This window comes from Ascaphus truei, chromosome 12 (assembly GCF_040206685.1).
Source record: "Ascaphus truei isolate aAscTru1 chromosome 12, aAscTru1.hap1, whole genome shotgun sequence".
Classification (NCBI taxonomy): Eukaryota; Metazoa; Chordata; class Amphibia; order Anura; family Ascaphidae; genus Ascaphus; species Ascaphus truei.
Genome location: NC_134494.1, coordinates 48,833,867 through 48,850,807, shown reverse-complemented (window position 1 = coordinate 48,850,807; position 16,941 = coordinate 48,833,867). Strand labels below are relative to the sequence as shown.

At 45.1% G+C, this 16,941-nt stretch overlaps 1 protein-coding gene across 3 annotated transcripts in view; it reads right to left on the bottom strand.

Moving 5' to 3' along the window:
• Positions 1-16,941, bottom strand: part of IGHMBP2 (immunoglobulin mu DNA binding protein 2) — a 31,569-nt gene that overhangs the window by 3,324 nt on the left and 11,304 nt on the right. For 2 of the 3 annotated variants that reach the window (XM_075567647.1, XM_075567644.1), the window contains exons 7-14: positions 14,070-14,270; positions 12,010-12,157; positions 10,310-10,484; positions 8,629-8,811; positions 7,431-7,549; positions 5,243-5,337; positions 1,382-1,505; positions 263-1,114 (exon numbers count right to left, since the gene is read on the bottom strand). In XM_075567647.1, coding sequence (XP_075423762.1) covers positions 263-1,114; positions 1,382-1,505; positions 5,243-5,337; positions 7,431-7,549; positions 8,629-8,811; positions 10,310-10,484; positions 12,010-12,157; positions 14,070-14,270 — 1,897 coding nt within the window. The remainder of the gene's footprint in view (positions 1-262; positions 1,115-1,381; positions 1,506-5,242; positions 5,338-7,430; positions 7,550-8,628; positions 8,812-10,309; positions 10,485-12,009; positions 12,158-14,069; positions 14,271-16,941) is intronic. The other variant, XM_075567645.1, reaches the window with a different exon arrangement.

Here is a 16,941-nt window from a genome sequence, read left to right as displayed (position 1 = left end):
TGCTGAATTTTCTCTGCCCTTTTGAAATCAAATCTTTACTCTTTCTCCATGTTTTTTGGTTAATCCAGTTATTCAATGTTCATGCTCATCACAGATGGTGACATATGGAATCAAACACACAACTAATTAGTGCAGTATTTGGCAAGTTCCCACTTCTTGATGATTACAGACATGTAGCTCCTGATAACCCAAACAGTAATTGCTTCTACCACGTTATTTGGAACATGTAATGATTTTCTTTAATAGAAATAAAGCTACCTACGTCTTGGGTCCGTTTTCTTCTTTTCCGCAGGTTTCTGAACAGTGCCCGCTGGTTTTTTCCCAGCTCTATCTTCAAGTTTTGCTCTCTCCCTCTGCATTCTTTCTAGATGTAAAGTTTTCAAGTCAACTTTACTGGAACCTGCCCGGCCGCTTATCTCGTTTTTACTGCGTTCTCTCTCGGGAGTCGATAATTGGAGATCCTTCTCGTGACCGGCACCATCCATTCTCGCTGATACCGTATCCGCAGAAATTGCTTTGGTTTTGGTAACTGAGATAGATCTCTCGTTGCCATCTCCTGTGCTTACATGCTGCAGGCCTAATTCTTCCGATATTTGATGCACCAATAACCTATCATGTGATGTAAGGGTTGAAGGGAACATTAACTGCATTCGATGATGATCTTCCAAAAAATCTTCAATCGTTTTCCTCAAATTGTCTTTACTTGGTGTCCTTTCAGCGTAGACATCCAAATGATGATGGTTATCATTTTGCTGAAGGTTTTCCGTTGAACTCACCGGGTTTAGTCCTAATTTGTCTTGTGCGCTTTTCTTGTTACATTCTGTGGGTTTCTGGATGCTCAGCTTCTCTGTGTCAGGTCTTTTGGTGGCACTTTTTGCACACTTTTCCTGTTTACCAACATTCTCAGTGTCGCGGGAATATTTTTCAGGCACGATATCTTCCAGATACTCAAAAGCTGTTCTGACTTCTCCGTGTTGGTTAAAATAAGTCACCAGATCTTTCAGGAACTTGTGGTTGCCGACGGTGTGGGAGTCACAAATCACCGCCACGTGACGTCGCGCACGGGTAACGGCAACATTTATTCTCCGGTCTTCGGCCAGGAAGCCCACTTCCCCTAAATAGATCATAGAATATCACTCGTATCAGATAACACGCTTAGCATAACATGTTAGGAACACATTAAAACATGTAACACAGTCATCATTAAAACTAGCATAAATAATTAGTATTATATAATTATGTAAGAGACTCATCTTGGGTTTGCTAGTAGAGCGCTCCAAACTCTTAGGGCCAAATTCTATATATGCCAAAAGACAAAGTATTTGAATAAGGGTAAAAAAAAGCAATATAAAACTGCATTTTATTTGACTCTCTCATGTACCTTTGCTGTTGGATCTCACAAAAGATAACACCACAGCTTCCTTTTCTCTTCCTTGAAAGCCATCCACTGATTTGATTTCTAGGTCTGGATATCTGTGATGGAGACACTGCCTTAACATATCCACCTGAAAGGGCAGGAAATGTATACGTAAAATGTTTTTCATTTGAATGTTTTATTTTAGTATAGTCGAATAAAACTTTTGGCCATTCGGAAAATGTGTTAACCTTCTCAGTACTGGAGGTCCGGCGGAACCTGAGGGCCCATGGACCTCCGGCATATGTGGTCATGAGATTGCTTCAGCAGTGACCTCATGAACTCCACAGCCCCCCCCCGCTGAGGTAAACGGAAGTGAAGGGGGCTCCCTGAAGCTGTGGGCCCGATCAGTCCATGGAAAACAAGCTCCTTACCATGATGTACCCGATCCAACAATAGGGCAGAACGTTTGCAGATAGTGTTAGGACGTGCACAAGAGGGGGTACCTTGGTGTGGTTTGCAAGCTTATAATGCTTTGGCCAAAGAATGTAACTAAATGATCCTTGTGACAGGCAAGGGTAACCAGGCCTCATAACAAATGTTAAGCCCTCTGGTTGCCCTTGGGTTCCTGGCAGCTATCTAGCACTATAAGGCAGGGGCCAGGTATCTTGGCATGAAACGTTAAAGTGACCCCGGCTTTTCCACTTTCCATGTTCCCGTTACCCCAGACTCAGGAAACTTGCTGTGTGTAAGGATTAGGTGGGATATTTGGGTAGAATGCAATTATTTTGTTTCCAGGAGTTCGGGGTCTGGAGCTACCGGTAGTACCTTCATTCTACCCGGCGTGCAGGCACTAGTTGTCGGTACGTGAGTAGAATTACACCGGGGCTGTCCAGCGTCCCCCAGACTCTGGAGTTTAGAGCCCGATATCCCAGTCCTAAGTCCCTTACAGTCATCAATCTCCCCAATGTCCCCATGTATTAAAGTATGTGTTATTATGTTTGATACATTTCTTATAAGGCTCTATGCAGTATGCCCGGGCATTTAGTTAAGGGGCCAGCAAGCCTGCATACAGTCCGTAGTTCACAGTTGAGAGGATGTCCAGAGGTGTGGAAATGTTTGGTGGGCGAGGGAAGGGCGAATGGCCAGGTCGGACTACAAAGGGCACCCCGTGGGGCCACCTTTTGTAGTCTCCAGACTTGGTGGAGCCGGCCCTGCAGGTGGCAATGAGTTAGCCAGCGAGGATGCAGCCATAGAGTCTGCTCTCCCTTTGGCTAAAATCCTATTTTCTGCGCACACCGGCTTTTCGAGACTGTTGAGCACGCCTAGTCCTCTGACGTCAGCCATGGTCGAGCCCCTCTTTCTATTGGCTTACAGGGAGGAATTCCCACGCTCCGATTGGCTGCTCCTTCCCCCTCCATTCTGGGGATAGCCCAGCGGAGTGTATGTAAGGTGCTGACCAAGAGAGGGAGGAAGTCCATCCAAGCCAACCAATGAGGTAACGATGAAGCTACGGCGGGCTTTTCAAAGTTGCTCTGTTCGAAATAACAGAGCGACCGGCTTCGTTTGGAAGATTGAAAGTTTCCCTCGCAGAGACTAAGTCCCGTCTTTTGCGTCCAAATTCTCAGAATCGAACGGAGCGGTCATGGCTAGGAATTGAAGCCGAAAAGAGGACCAGGAGAACCGGGGGTATATCCGGGTCAGGGTAAGCTCATCCAAGCGGGCCCTGCACCTAGGAAAGCCTAGATTTTCCCCCCAGACCCTCAGTAAGTGGATTTTTAATTGTTCCTTGTGTATTTCTTCTTGTTGTACGCGGGTTTACCAAAATAAACGCAAATTTGTTTTTACTATCTTGTTCTGCCTAATGAATGATCCTGGTAATATATAAATGGTGTAAAAAGTACATGGTCTCCCGTGACAACCCTCACTTATGAGAAGAAAAACATAAGTATTTGCCTATATAATTTGTCGCGCTGGATTTAGCACTGGGGCTTTTTGTCTTTTGTTCTATACATGAGGTCACAGTCTCAGTCGTACTCCTTTTGACACAAATATATATGATGGGATCGGGTTCTGAGCTTACAGGGGCTGTGTGCGTTTGTAAATGTCAATTGGCAACAATTGTTTGAATGTCTGTGACCCCTCATCCCTACTTTTAAGCTCACCCAGCCCCCTATTAAATAGCAGGTTTTGTTGTGCACCTGGGAATGACCAGTCTATTTAGACTTCTTCCTCCACCAGAGAGATAAAGAAAACGTTTACAGACAGCATTAGGACCTGTAGAAGAGGGGTACCATGGCATGGTTTGCAGGCTTAAAATGCTTTGGCCAAATAATTTACCTAAATGACCATTACACATGAGAAGAAAGACATAAGTATTTAACTATATCATTTGTCATATTGGATGTAGCACTGAGGCTTCTTGTCTTATGTCATAAGGGCACTCGAAGCTTAAAGCATATCTGTAGAAACAACAGGAGCCAATTAATAAGTTAATCAGACAACTGATACATACAATATAGGAAGTCTGGATGTGTGATGTAGTTTGTGAGCGGAGATGCTTGTCACGGGATCCACTATTCTCGCTAAATCTACCACCCTCCAGCACCTAACAATTCCCTCTGGGAAAAGAACATTGATTTCCTCCTGCTATGAAGGTGGAAGGTTCAGAAAATACTTCTTAACTGAAAGGGTAGTGGATACATGGAACAACCTTTGAGCCTAGGTGTGTAGCCAGTAAAAGAATCTAAGGATGCTTTGGACAAGAACAGGTTAACCTGAATGTTAAAAAAAAAAATCCTAAAAAACATAAATAAGTGGTGTTCATCTGCTCTCAATTTCTGTTGTTCTATCCTACACGGTATGTCACTGAGGTTTCTGTTACAGTATGGATTAGCGCTGTTGTTCTATCCTACACGGTATGTCACTGAGGTTTCTGTTACAGTATGGATTAGCGCTGTTGTTCTATCCTACACGGTATGTCACTGAGGTTTCTGTTACAGTATGGATTAGCGCTGTTGTTCTATCCTACACGGTATGTCACTGAGGTTTCTGTTACAGTATGGATTAGCGCTATTGTTCTATCCTACACGGTATGTCACTGAGGTTTCTGTTACAGTATGGATTAGCGCTATTGTTCTATCCTACACGGTATGTCACCGAGGTTTCTGTTACAGTGTGGATTAGCGCTGTTGTTCTATCCTACACGGTATGTCACTGACGTTTCTGTTACAGTATGGATTAGCGCTATTGTTCTATCCTACACGGTATGTCACTGACGTTTCTGTTACAGTATGGATTAGCGCTATTGTTCTATCCTACACGGTATGTCACAGAGGTTTCTGTTACAGTATGGATTAGCACTGTTGTTCTATCCTACACGTATGTCACTGAGGTTTCTGTTACAGTATGGATTAGCGCTATTGTTCTATCCTACACGGTATGTCACTGAGGTTTCTGTTACAGTATGGATTAGCGCTATTGTTCTATCCTACACGGTATGTCACTGAGGTTTCTGTTACAGTATGGATTAGCGCTATTGTTCTATCCTACACGGTATGTCACTGAGGTTTCTGTTACAGTATGGATTAGCGCTGTTGTTCTATCCTACACGGTATGTCACTGAGGTTTCTGTTACAGTATGGATTAGCGCTGTTGTTCTATCCTACACGGTATGTCACTGAGGTTTCTGTTACAGTATGGATTAGCGCTATTGTTCTATCCTACACGTATGTCACTGAGGTTTCTGTTACAGTATGGATTAGCGCTGTTGTTCTATCCTACACGGTATGTCACTGAGGTTTCTGTTACAGTATGGATTAGCGCTATTGTACTGTCCTTGTATGGGCCCTTTAAATGTACTGTGAAATATTTCTAAGAAGACTTCACCTGCAGATTATAGGGTGCTATAACGGCAATATCACGGGCTTTAACACCAGCTTTAGAGAGAGCCTCAATGTGCAAATCCACAAGGCGAACTTCACCTAACAAAAGAGAAAGGAAATAAGAGGAAGAATTGTATTCAAATTGGCTTTCAAACTGGTCTTTGTGGGCAAAGCAAAATGAATTGCACTATTACCACAGAAAGTAACACTTTGGTAAACACATGTATTTCAGTCATTGCTTTTAGCTTCAGCTTTAGTACAGTAAAACGGGCAAAGCCATGTCTACCAGCTATATTGTTACAGTACCGTGAAATCATAATAAATTAGCACTCCATGCTGAATAATCGCACTAAAAACACCCCAAATATACTGCAGTTAATGAAAGTATGAATCACATCTCACACTGAGGCTATGATTTACATTTAGCATTCTATGTAGGCAGAGTGGAGCATTTTTTTAACGCTAAGGAGCCAGCCAGAATTTTTTAAGAGCTGAAGTGTTGCTGAGCGCTAGCGGGTGAGGAGTGTGCAAGGGGGGGAGGGGGCGGCTTTACCCCCCCTCTCCTCCATCATTGGCTCTGTATGTTAGTGTGCATGTGTCAGTGTGCATCTGTGACACACACACACACACACACACACACACACACACACACACACACACACACACACACACACACACACACACACACACACACACACACACACACACTGTCCAGAATTAAGTGCAGGGATTGGCATAGACCTAGAGCGCTCCGTCTCGCTCCTTACCCCACGTCTCGCTCCTTACCCCACGTCTCGCTCCTGACCCCACGTCTCGCTCCTGACCCCACGTCTCGCTCCTGACCCCACGTCTCGCTCCTGACCCCACGTCTCGCTCCTGACCCCACGTCTCGCTCCTGACCCCACGTCTCGCTCCTGACCCCACGTCTCGCTCCTGACCCCACGTCTCGCTCCTTACCCCACGTCTCGCTCCTGACCCCACGTCTCGCTCCTGACCCCACGTCTCGCTCCTTACCTCACGTCTCGCTCCTGACCCCACGTCTCGCTCCTTACCCCACGTCTCGCTCCTTACCCCACGTCTCGCTCCTTACCCCACGTCGCGCTCCTTACCCCACGTCTCGCTCCTTACCCCACGTCTCGCTCCTGACCCCACGTCTCGCTCCTGACCCCACGTCTCGCTCCTGACCCCACGTCTCGCTCCTGACCCCACGTCTCGCTCCTTACCTCACGTCTCGCTCCTTACCCCACGTCTCGCTCCTGACCCCACGTCTCGCTCCTTACCCCACGTCTCGCTCCTTACCCCACGTCTCGCTCCTGACCCCACGTCTCGCTCCTTACCTCACGTCTCGCTCCTTACCCCACGTCTCGCTCCTTACCCCACGTCTCGCTCCTGACCCCACGTCTCGCTCCTTACACCACGTCTCGCTCCTTACCCCACGTCTCGCTCCTTACACCACGTCTCGCTCCTTACCCCACGTCTCGCTCCTTACCCCACGTCTCGCTCCTGACCCCACGTCTCGCTCCTTACCCCACGTCTCGCTCCTACCCACTCTTAATTCTCCCTCCTCCAGCCCCCCCATACTGCACACGAAGCGGCACAGCACATACTGACCCGTCAGTCACCGCCCCAGCACAGCGTGCCCTATTCGGGCGAGTTGTTGGCGGTCGCGGCGGCGGTGTCAGTCAAGTCAGCACAGGCACAAGGGGCAAAGTTTAGGTGCCTGGGTGACCAGCCGCACAGGATTTTTCTAGCCCTGATGTAAACATACTTCCCCATGTTGGAGAAATATATATCACTTGTGAGCACATTCACGTCAGACACGTCACAGCTGCTTCAACCTTTTGGGTCACGAGTGCGAGGCAGGTTGTACTGGCTGTGCAATTTTAAGGCTGGGTAGGTTTCACCACATTAGATAAGTTATGGTGGGTGAAAAACCCTCCCCGTAAAGCATATAGCAAATAAAAATATCACTTGTGAGCCCATTCACGTCTTAGACGGGTCTGGAACTCTGCTTTTCGCCATTATCACCTAGCATACAGTGCTTCCACTGGAGCAAGGGATTCTGGGACATGGCATGCAAATGAGCACACAGTATACATATGCACACACACACACACACACACCCACAGTCACTGGTCTCCAGAACATATAAAATAAAAAACTAGACCTATGCAACATACAGTACAGCATACCTGGATTTCCTTTGGATTGTTCATCTTCCACATCTATCTCAAACAGCCCACAGTGAGCGGTGTCAATTAGCAGCAGTGGGATGCTGGTCTCTTCAGTTAATGCCACTCCTGGCAAATCCCTAGTACATTCAACAGAAATATTTCTTAATAGTCTTCTCTTTTTATAGATTTCATGCCTCCGCCCACGTATAATTCCCCCTACACATACAATACAGAATTCTCCAAAGAGGATAGACAGTTACCATCCACTTACTGCAACAGACAACATCAGCTCTTCTAACTATTTTAGAAAAGAGAATGAAAATAGCCTCTCTTTAAATCACGAACAAGTAGTGCATTTTTAATAGCTGCCCTATATTTGAGAGAGTATTGTATGCAGCAGCTACAGCTTCAAATATTTAATGGGCAACTTGATTGCGTTCGCATGGAAGAAATCAGTTGAGTGTGATATTTAAAGATCACTATTTAGTCTCAAATTCTTATTTTATATGCTGTAAATTCATCCTCCACTTGCCAAGGAAGCTTTAAGTTCCATACAAAGCAATGGTGCTTAAAGGAACAGTCACCCCTTGCTATCCCCTCCCTCTTATTTTAAAATGGTTAGGAAGCAGGTTGTCTTCGGAACGGAAAAGCGTTAATTTCAGCTCCAGCGATCCCCCTAACACGCTAGACGTATAGAATGAACGGTAGCGTTGATACGGCCCCATATTTAAATACCGGTCACGTTGGCCAATAGGAAGTCGTGACGGATGACGGAGATTTAAACCTCCATTTTGTATCCCCCGGACGGCCTGAAACATGTATGTACCTCGAGGGCAGGGCAGGCATTTTCACCATTCACATCTTTCCAACAATGTAGTATGCTCCATGTTCACCCGGTATGCACCATTTGGTGATTTGGGGAGTGCCAATAGGAGGGGTTACGGTATAATGGGATACATCTAGTGTGGAGTCTATGATACGGTTATACTCATACGTAACTTCCCTAAATCTTTTATATCTACACCGCATCCGTACCTAGTACAGGAGTGGCCAACTCCAGTCCTCAAGAGCAACCAACAGGCCAGGTTGACTGAGCCACCTGTGCTGAAGCAGGCATATCCTGAACTGTTGGTGGCCCTTGAGGACTAGAGTTGGCCACTCCTGCCCTAGTAAAACAATAATTGGCACATTGGTTTTTACAAACATGTTGACTTACTTCAACAAATGATGTGCAACAGAAGAATGTGCCATTAGTCTCCCAGCATACATTTCTTGTGAAGCCCACTGCATGATAGAAAGGTGCATGCGGTACTGTACCGTGAGCATCTTCACTACCGTGTCACCATACTTCTCAATTAAACGCTCCATCAAACTGAGTGAGAGACCTTTAACTGCAGCTCTGTACGAAGAAAGATGACACAAAAAGGATTGCGCAAACTAGAACAAGGAGAGCAAGGTCTTACCTACCTGAAGACAAAAACAAATAGTTTGGTAAAGATAAAAAGGCCCTGTTTACTAGCTGTGCTATTCCAGTAGACTCCTTTCGGTGTTGGAAGACACCTTACGTGAATGGGCTGGAAGGTGTCTTCTAGAGGGAGAAGGTGTCTTATGGTCGAAGACTACTAAGTAAAGAGGAGCCAAATTCGTCCTTGGCTAATAGATGTTTTCAATGCAAAGTAATTACTCGGGTTCATTTTACATTTTACAAGTACTTTTTGGAGACGTAGGTGCAAATCCCATATAGAGTCAAAGCGAACTGGTGAACTAACTGCAGTGATCTGTTTTAATTGGTTACATCTAGGTGACTAATTATTTTAGAATCTATCAGTTTATGAACCCCATATGGTCTGCCCATATCATGTTTCATGACATCAATATTGCCAATGAGTAAATCTGCCCTTTGGGCATCTGGATTATTTAAAGGCATAAATCTTCCATTTAACGCAATAAGCATCTGCATGCCGCTAGTTCTCTTGGTCCCAGGTGGGACCGCACATTTAAGAAACACATTCCAAGGGATGGGGAAATGATGGAGCTGAATTTAGTACCATGTAAAAGGATGAAGAACCTTGACTGGCATAGGGGCAAAATCTTGCACCCTTCTTGGCACGTGGACAGTTCTTCCCATGGTCAACAATGGCTGCAATCTAACCTAACCTGATTGAGAAAGTGTTCATGGACATACACTCGGCAAAGGCCCTCATCTTACAGTAGCTGCATTCTGCACCGTTAAGGTTCCGGTTTATCTTGATACTTGCAATATACAACTTGTACATTATTTATGAAAAGTCCTCTATGTGACCTTGAGTTATCTAACCACTGGCCTTTTGCCTGAATTTTCAAAGCGCCCCATTCTTCTTCATCAATTATACATTTGGACTAATAATTGATTGACTTAATGCAGCACAGTTGGAATTATTCTGGAAACCGTAATGAGAGCATGATTACCCATCAGCTACAGTAGGTTAGGCTTCTACAGCAAAGTCTGAGTTTTGTTTCCGTGATGGCTGGTGAATACCTGAGCACTTACACCAAAGCAGCCGATCTGGATGTTCTCGGACGAAATACCCTATTGAAATCAACGGCGCGTTTTGGCGGATATAGAATAAGCCCCTATGTGTTCAGCAATAATAATTTAAAAAAAAATGCTCTATAAAATAAACATTATCCCTATACAGCAACCTATACAACAACCTATACAACATACAAACAGATAGCTTGAGTGAGATAATGTTGGTTTCTATATGAATGCAAATGAAAAATGCTGTACAAATTGTTCGCCTACCAAATACTTTAGCGAAGACATAAGCATTAAAATACTGCTAATAAAACAATAATGCTTTGACCACTGCAATAACACGCGGAAGCCCCCACACATGTATATCCTGCCTTCTTACTTGTGCGATATTATTGTGGGGGGTAGTTGTTTATGATCGCCAGCCAAAATACACTTCTTCGCCTGCAGCAATGCGATCCAGCAGCTTGCTTCTAACGCCTGAGCGCACTCATCAATCACCAGCACGTCAAAGTAATTATCGGGAAGCAATTTCAATGGGCCATCCAATGAAGCACCTGGCAAACAAACCAACGTCAAAACAGATCCATGTGCCTACAACTCGGTCATGTCAACCATTGTTGCTCATTCGTATAGAAATCTACTGTTGCTGTATATAAAGACGGAGTAATGCCAGAATCCGGAGATCATTAGACAAATCTCTTTGCACTGCCAATACATAAGTAGTTCCAATTATAAAGCCAAACAAGACCCCAATATCTTCACAAATAATTCAAACGCACCCCACCATCCGGCACGCTGCTTTTCCCAATACCCCACAGTGTTATTTAGGAGAAGGTCCTTTGTTTCATGAGAGAGAAAACTACACCGGTTGCCCTGGGAATCATTTCCATATTCAATCATTTGGGATAGAAGTGCCCTTTTAAAGAAAAATGTTTGCGCCTCCGCAGCTCACATACTATGCCCGCCATGCCTAAGAACGCTTGGGTTGGTCTGTTAAGGAAAGTCTATATTAATGTAGGACATCTCCAATGGTTTTGGACATTTGGTCGTGGCCATTACGCTGCGACCAGATTGCTGCCGCCGCTTCGCCGCAACTCATCCCGCCGCCGGCACCCTGCCAACGTTGCTAAGGGAAAGTACCTAAACCCCCTACCTTAAAACCCCCTAGCTTATGCCCTTCCCCTACAACCCTTTAAATTAACCACCTACCCAAAACAGCAATTAAACTTACCTTAGAAGCGGCGGTGGGGATGCCAGCGGCAAATTGGCAGTGCGTTGAGTTGCGAATAAGTGCTGGCGGCCATTTGGGCGCGGTGAAACAGCCACGACCAAGTGTCCCATCCCGATCTACAACAAGTCTACGCTACAAAATACAGTTCCTAACAAATATGTGATATAATTCGGTGTGCATGGCATATTTTTAGCAGCTCCTGCGTAGAAGGATATTTTATCAACACCTCTACTGCTCGTGCCATCTTCTCACCATTATCTCAGACATGATGAAGGGCTGAAGGTTAGATCTCGAAAGCTCGACAATGTACAATATTTTTAGTCCATTAAAAAGGTATCACAAATAACAGAGGTGTTGATACTGTTCAATTCCTTCTACATATGTGATTGCAGTACCAGGGCTACAACATTATCCTGGTTATTGGTGCTCAGTGGCTGTATATTTTTGATCACGGGACTGATTGCATTCTGAGCGACCGCATTTCTGAAGAAACAAAAAGGTCTCGCTGCTAAATCCCACTCAGCTTTAACAGATGAATCATTTCTACGCAGAAACTTGTTAGATCATCGAAAGAAATTGTAATGCACTAAAAGGTGCAAGGTCATGAGTGACCAAAAGGCACAAAACGTCAGCAGAGCTACAATAAGCATTTGTCACCGTCACAGTCACTATTAATACCCTTCCTTTGGCACACGCCTGCCACAAATGGCATATGAGTCATACAGTTTGTAGTTCATTTTCACTGGAAATCAATGACAGCGATAAAAGAAAAGGCAATTAGAAAGAGAACAAACGTTATTCCAAAACGGTGCCCAAAAGAAACAAGATTAAAAAACCACGACTCTAACCAGTATTTGTTGCAAGGATAACGTTTGCGTGCTTTAAAGTCTCCACCATCGCCGACTCTTCTCTCGCCTTCAACTCTTTCCTTAGAGCTTTCATTTCCATTTTAAAGCTGCTCTTCTCTTCCTTGTGATGCATCTTTCTCATCTTTGCCTAAAGAAATGGTTATATGTCCATGACTCAATGCCGTGTACACGGAGCCCAAGAACGTGTTGTAGCATAGAAGCAGCCGTGTTAGGTGCCATAGTGCAACATAAATTAGTGCTTTAGTATCAGGCAATACCCTTTATTTATTTATTTTTCACTAATAAAGGATTTAAATATCCAAATCCTCAAAGGAATGTTTAAAATCACCAAAGAACAGAAACCAGTTCAACGCCAAATGATAATAGTCGTAAAGGTCCAAGCAGCATGTTTTTGTGACAGGTTTGAAGCAGGGGGTCTCGGGAGCTGAACTGCATTGATTTAAGCTCAGAGGACCCCCTGCTTCCAGAGATACTTCCCTGAGAAGGGGGTGCTGGTATCTCTCTGCTGTTTAAATGTCCTGGTCACGTGGGCCAATAGGAGGCCCCGCAAGGGATGACGTCACGGCTTCCTATTGACCCGAGCGACGCAGGGCATTTAAAGTCGCCATATTGTGAACCAGGACTCCTGAGAGAGAGATACCGGCACCCCATACAGAGGTATCGCGGGCAGCAGGGGTTCATCTTCGGAAACCCCCTGCTTGAAAGATACATTTTTTTAAATATCTGCACCATGTTAGCCAGTATTGTCTGTTTGTTTGGGGTTTCTTACACACTATCAGAATTGTATGTATTTGTTTCCGCCTGCCTCACTGATAATGTTATATTTTAACCTCCCCTGCCGTTCCCTGTCCCTACTGCTGCTGGAACCTTCACCCTACAAGCTCTCCACATTTCTCACTATTCTTGTCATTACATTTATTGCCCTGTTTATTTACTATTCCCTCTGCCATGACTGCTCTTCCTCATCTGCCTTAGATTGCTATCTTGGTTTTTACATCAGTGTTAAACTGTGTGCTCATTTGCATGTCATTACCCAGAATCCCTGGCTGCAGCGGAAGCATTGTATGCCAAGAGATAATGGGGAAAAGCAGGGTTGCAGTCCCGTCTGAGACGTGAATGTGCTCACAAGGGGTATTTTTATTTGCTGTTAAACTCATGGAATATTTTGCAACTCAATATTGCTGACCCAAGGAAGACAGGGGGGAACTTGTCTTATAATATCAATTGTTAGTCCAAATAAAAAAAAGTTTCACCTAATGCTGAAGTATTTATTTATTTGTTGCCAAGTATAAATCATTTGCAATTCATAGAAAACAAAACTAAAGTAAAGAAAGTAATATTTTAGTAAGAAGAAGGAAATATAACAGGAAAAGAGAATATTGTCAGGGGTAGGAAACAGGGACATATTTACTAATGAATTACATTAGGGATTACATTATATTACGAGGGATCTTAAACTCACTATCACAGCTCACCTCAAAGTCCGTACTGCAAGAAAAAACACACACACAGAACCGGGGCAATTAGGTGAAAACAAAAGACTCTGCAGGACCAATAATACAATGTTCTATACCAGAGGTTCTATACCGGAGGTTCTATACCAGAGGTTCTATACTGGAGGTTCTATACCAGAGGTCCTATACCAGAGGTCCTATATCAGAGGTCCTATACCAGAGGTCCTATACCAGAGGTTCCCAATGCCGGTCCTAAGGGAGCACAAACAGTGCAGGTGCTAAGGATACCCCTGCTGGAGCACAGGTGGGTCAGTGACAATGATTGAGCCACGTGTGCTAATGAGAGGAGAGCCTTAGAACCTGGACTATTAGTGGTCCTTGAGGACTGGAGTTGGGAATCTGTTCTATAGGTTACAGTGCTGTTATTAATTAACACTCTCAACTCCATATTCAGAAGGTATAGTAGCCGAGCACCAATATAAAGAGAGAAGAAATCATTTTCAACCCAGCCAACAATAAAAAAAGGTACATAAAACAAACCAAGGAGCCAGGACCTGTTTTTTTTTAATGGAGTCGAGTACTTACAAAGGTCTGGTCAATGTCTTTTCGGATATCAGCCACGATCTGTGCATTGTCGCTACGTGCCAAAGCAGCGTCTAGAGAATGGTGCTGTAAGGACTCCTGTAGACGAGTAGGGTGACCCAGGCGTAGGATCTTCTCTTTATACGTGGCCAAACGCTCCACCAGATTGTCTACTGCGACATTGGAAGGAGCACAGCAAAGGACCTCAGAAAGAAAAGGAATTCAACTTACACTGGTTATTATTATTATTATTATTATAGTTTATTGTTCTATGCCAGTTCTTAGGCTAAATGCTTCAAAGACAAAAACTTCTTGAGTGGTCCTACAGACAACAACCCAAATGGATGCAAAGGTTATTACATCCAATCACATAGCAGTGGCCAAAGAATGAAAGAAGGGCGGCCCAGCAAGATGTTGGGTTGTATAAAATGGCTATTACCAACAGCAGAGAGCTATAGGGGCTTATTTACCGAGGGCTCCCGGCTGCCAAACTGCGGCAAAGTCTGTGCAGAGAGTCGCACCAGATTTAGCAAAGGACAATCTCCCGCTGCTTTCCCGGGGATTCCTTTTCTTTGATGAATATGGCGCTCTTTTTTTGCTTTACTTTTGCAGCCGGAAGACTTTACTAAATAGACCTCTTCGGTGGTGATGTCACATCGTACTGTAAATCAATGACTGACACTGCTGTGCGAGTTAAAAACACACTCTGCAAAAGCAGTGCAACTTTATTTTATAATAAACAGCACCAGATAGAGTCAGAGACGTGTCATGGAGTGCAGTTAGCGGTTTAGCTTCGATGTGATGCGTTTATTTGCCCTGGTTTTGCGGTTAGGAGACTTCGTTAATATCCCCCATAGACCAATGCATATGTACAGATGCAACCTTTAAAATTGCGTTGTGACGGTAGGGGGTAACCAGGCTATACAATACAGGTTAAGCCCATCTGGTTACCCCCGAAACCGTGGGGTTTCTGGCAGCCACATAGCGCCAGGGGCCATGTAAAATAACATGCAAAAGTTAAAGTGCCCCCCGCTTTTCCACTTTTCATGTCCCCCGCTTTTCCACTTTTCATGTCCCCCGCTTTTCCACTTTTCATGTTCCCTTTGTCCCAGACTCGTGACACTTTGTGAGTGTAAGTTTTAGGTGGGATATTTAGATCGAAATGGAGTCGTTTTGTTTGCAGGAGCTCGGGGGCCAAAGATACCGGTAGTCCCCTGATTGTCCCCGGCGTGCAGGCGTGATTTGCCGGTACACGGGTTCAATTACACCGGGGCTGCCCAGTGTCCCCCAGACTCCTGGTTTTCGAGCCCAGATATCCCAGTCCTATTTCCCTCACAGATGTGGGTCTCCCCAAGGTATATCTTGTAATAAACCATATTTTTATTGTGTTGGTTCATTTACTATAAATGTCTATTCAGTCAGCCCGGGCATCCATATAAGTGCCGGGGAGTCTGGATAGACATCATAGTTCAAAGAGGAGATGGGATGTTGAGAGGTGTCCGGGTGCTAAGTGGCCGGGGCAGGGCGGAGTACTGAGTCCGGAGAACAGAGACCTCCTGTGGGGAGGACCCTCCGGTCTGCCAGACTCAGTGGAGCCTGCCCAGTAGGTGGCAATGGGTTGACTGGGGGAAGCGGCATAATGTCAGCACGTTTCCCATTGGTCAATTCATATGTCCCGCCCATGGGGCATCCCAAGCAGGCTTGGCACGCCCCCTCCTCTGACGTCAGCCAAAGGACGAGCCCCTATTCCTATTGGCTGGCGGGAAGGAATTCCCACGCTCTGATTGGTTGCTCCCCCTACCTCCATGCTGAACACAGAACAGCGGAAGGTATGTAAGGAGAAGCCCCGGTCAGAGACCTAGGCGATCCTGGGACTTGGGCTGGTCACGCGCGGGCGGCTTTTCAAAGTTGCTCTGTTACGAATAGCAGAGAAACCGGCTTCATTTTTGGAGGTAAGAAAGCCCGCCCAGCTGAGGCCAAGTCTGACGCGACGTCCAAGTTTTAGAACGCAGCGGTCGCAGCTAGAGCTTCTAGCCGGAAAGAGGACCAGGAAGCCCAGGTGGACATCCTGTTCGGGGTAAGACTACCGAAACAGGCGCCCAGATTTCACCCCCAGCAAGTGTGTTTTTCGTCTGTATTTTGTGTATTCATTGTGTGTACTCGGGTTTTCCTGAATAAACTAAAAAAAATTCCCACTACTGTGTTTTGCCTAGTGAATGATCCCGGTGTGAAAGGGTTAAATGTCCTGGTCTCCTGTGACGTGTGTTCAGTGTTATCACAACGTATTGCAATATACCAGCCCACAGATTGTCAGTTAGATACGATGTAATTCTTGCATAGCTTAACCCAGGGGGGCTCATCTCCTGTCCTCAAGCACCCCCAACAGGTCAGGTTTTAAGGATAGCCCAGTTTCAGGTCAGGTGGCTGAATCAGTCCTTGCTTCAGCACAAATATATAATCACTGCGCTTCTCCGTATAAGGAGCATGCAGCTAGTGAAGGAATTGGCCATACAAATGTGCAAAACAGAAAGTGAATCCCTGCGCTTCTCCCTTTGGGATAGCAATCAATGGAGAATATATATATATAAATATATATTGTATGGGCAATTCCTTCACTAGCTGCATGCTCCTTATATGGAGAAGCGCAGTGATTATATATTTGTGCTGAAGCAAGGACTGATTCAGCCACCTGACCCGAAGCTGGGCTATCCTGAAAACCTGACCTGTTGGGGTGTGGGGGGCTTGGGGACTGCAGTTGAGCTCCCCCGGGTTAACCCATTTGCTCTGTTACCAAGGATTTAGACAATTGATTACAACAACCATATTAATACCCGATTACAAATACTCGCCCACCAGACACGGAGCTTATTCAGCA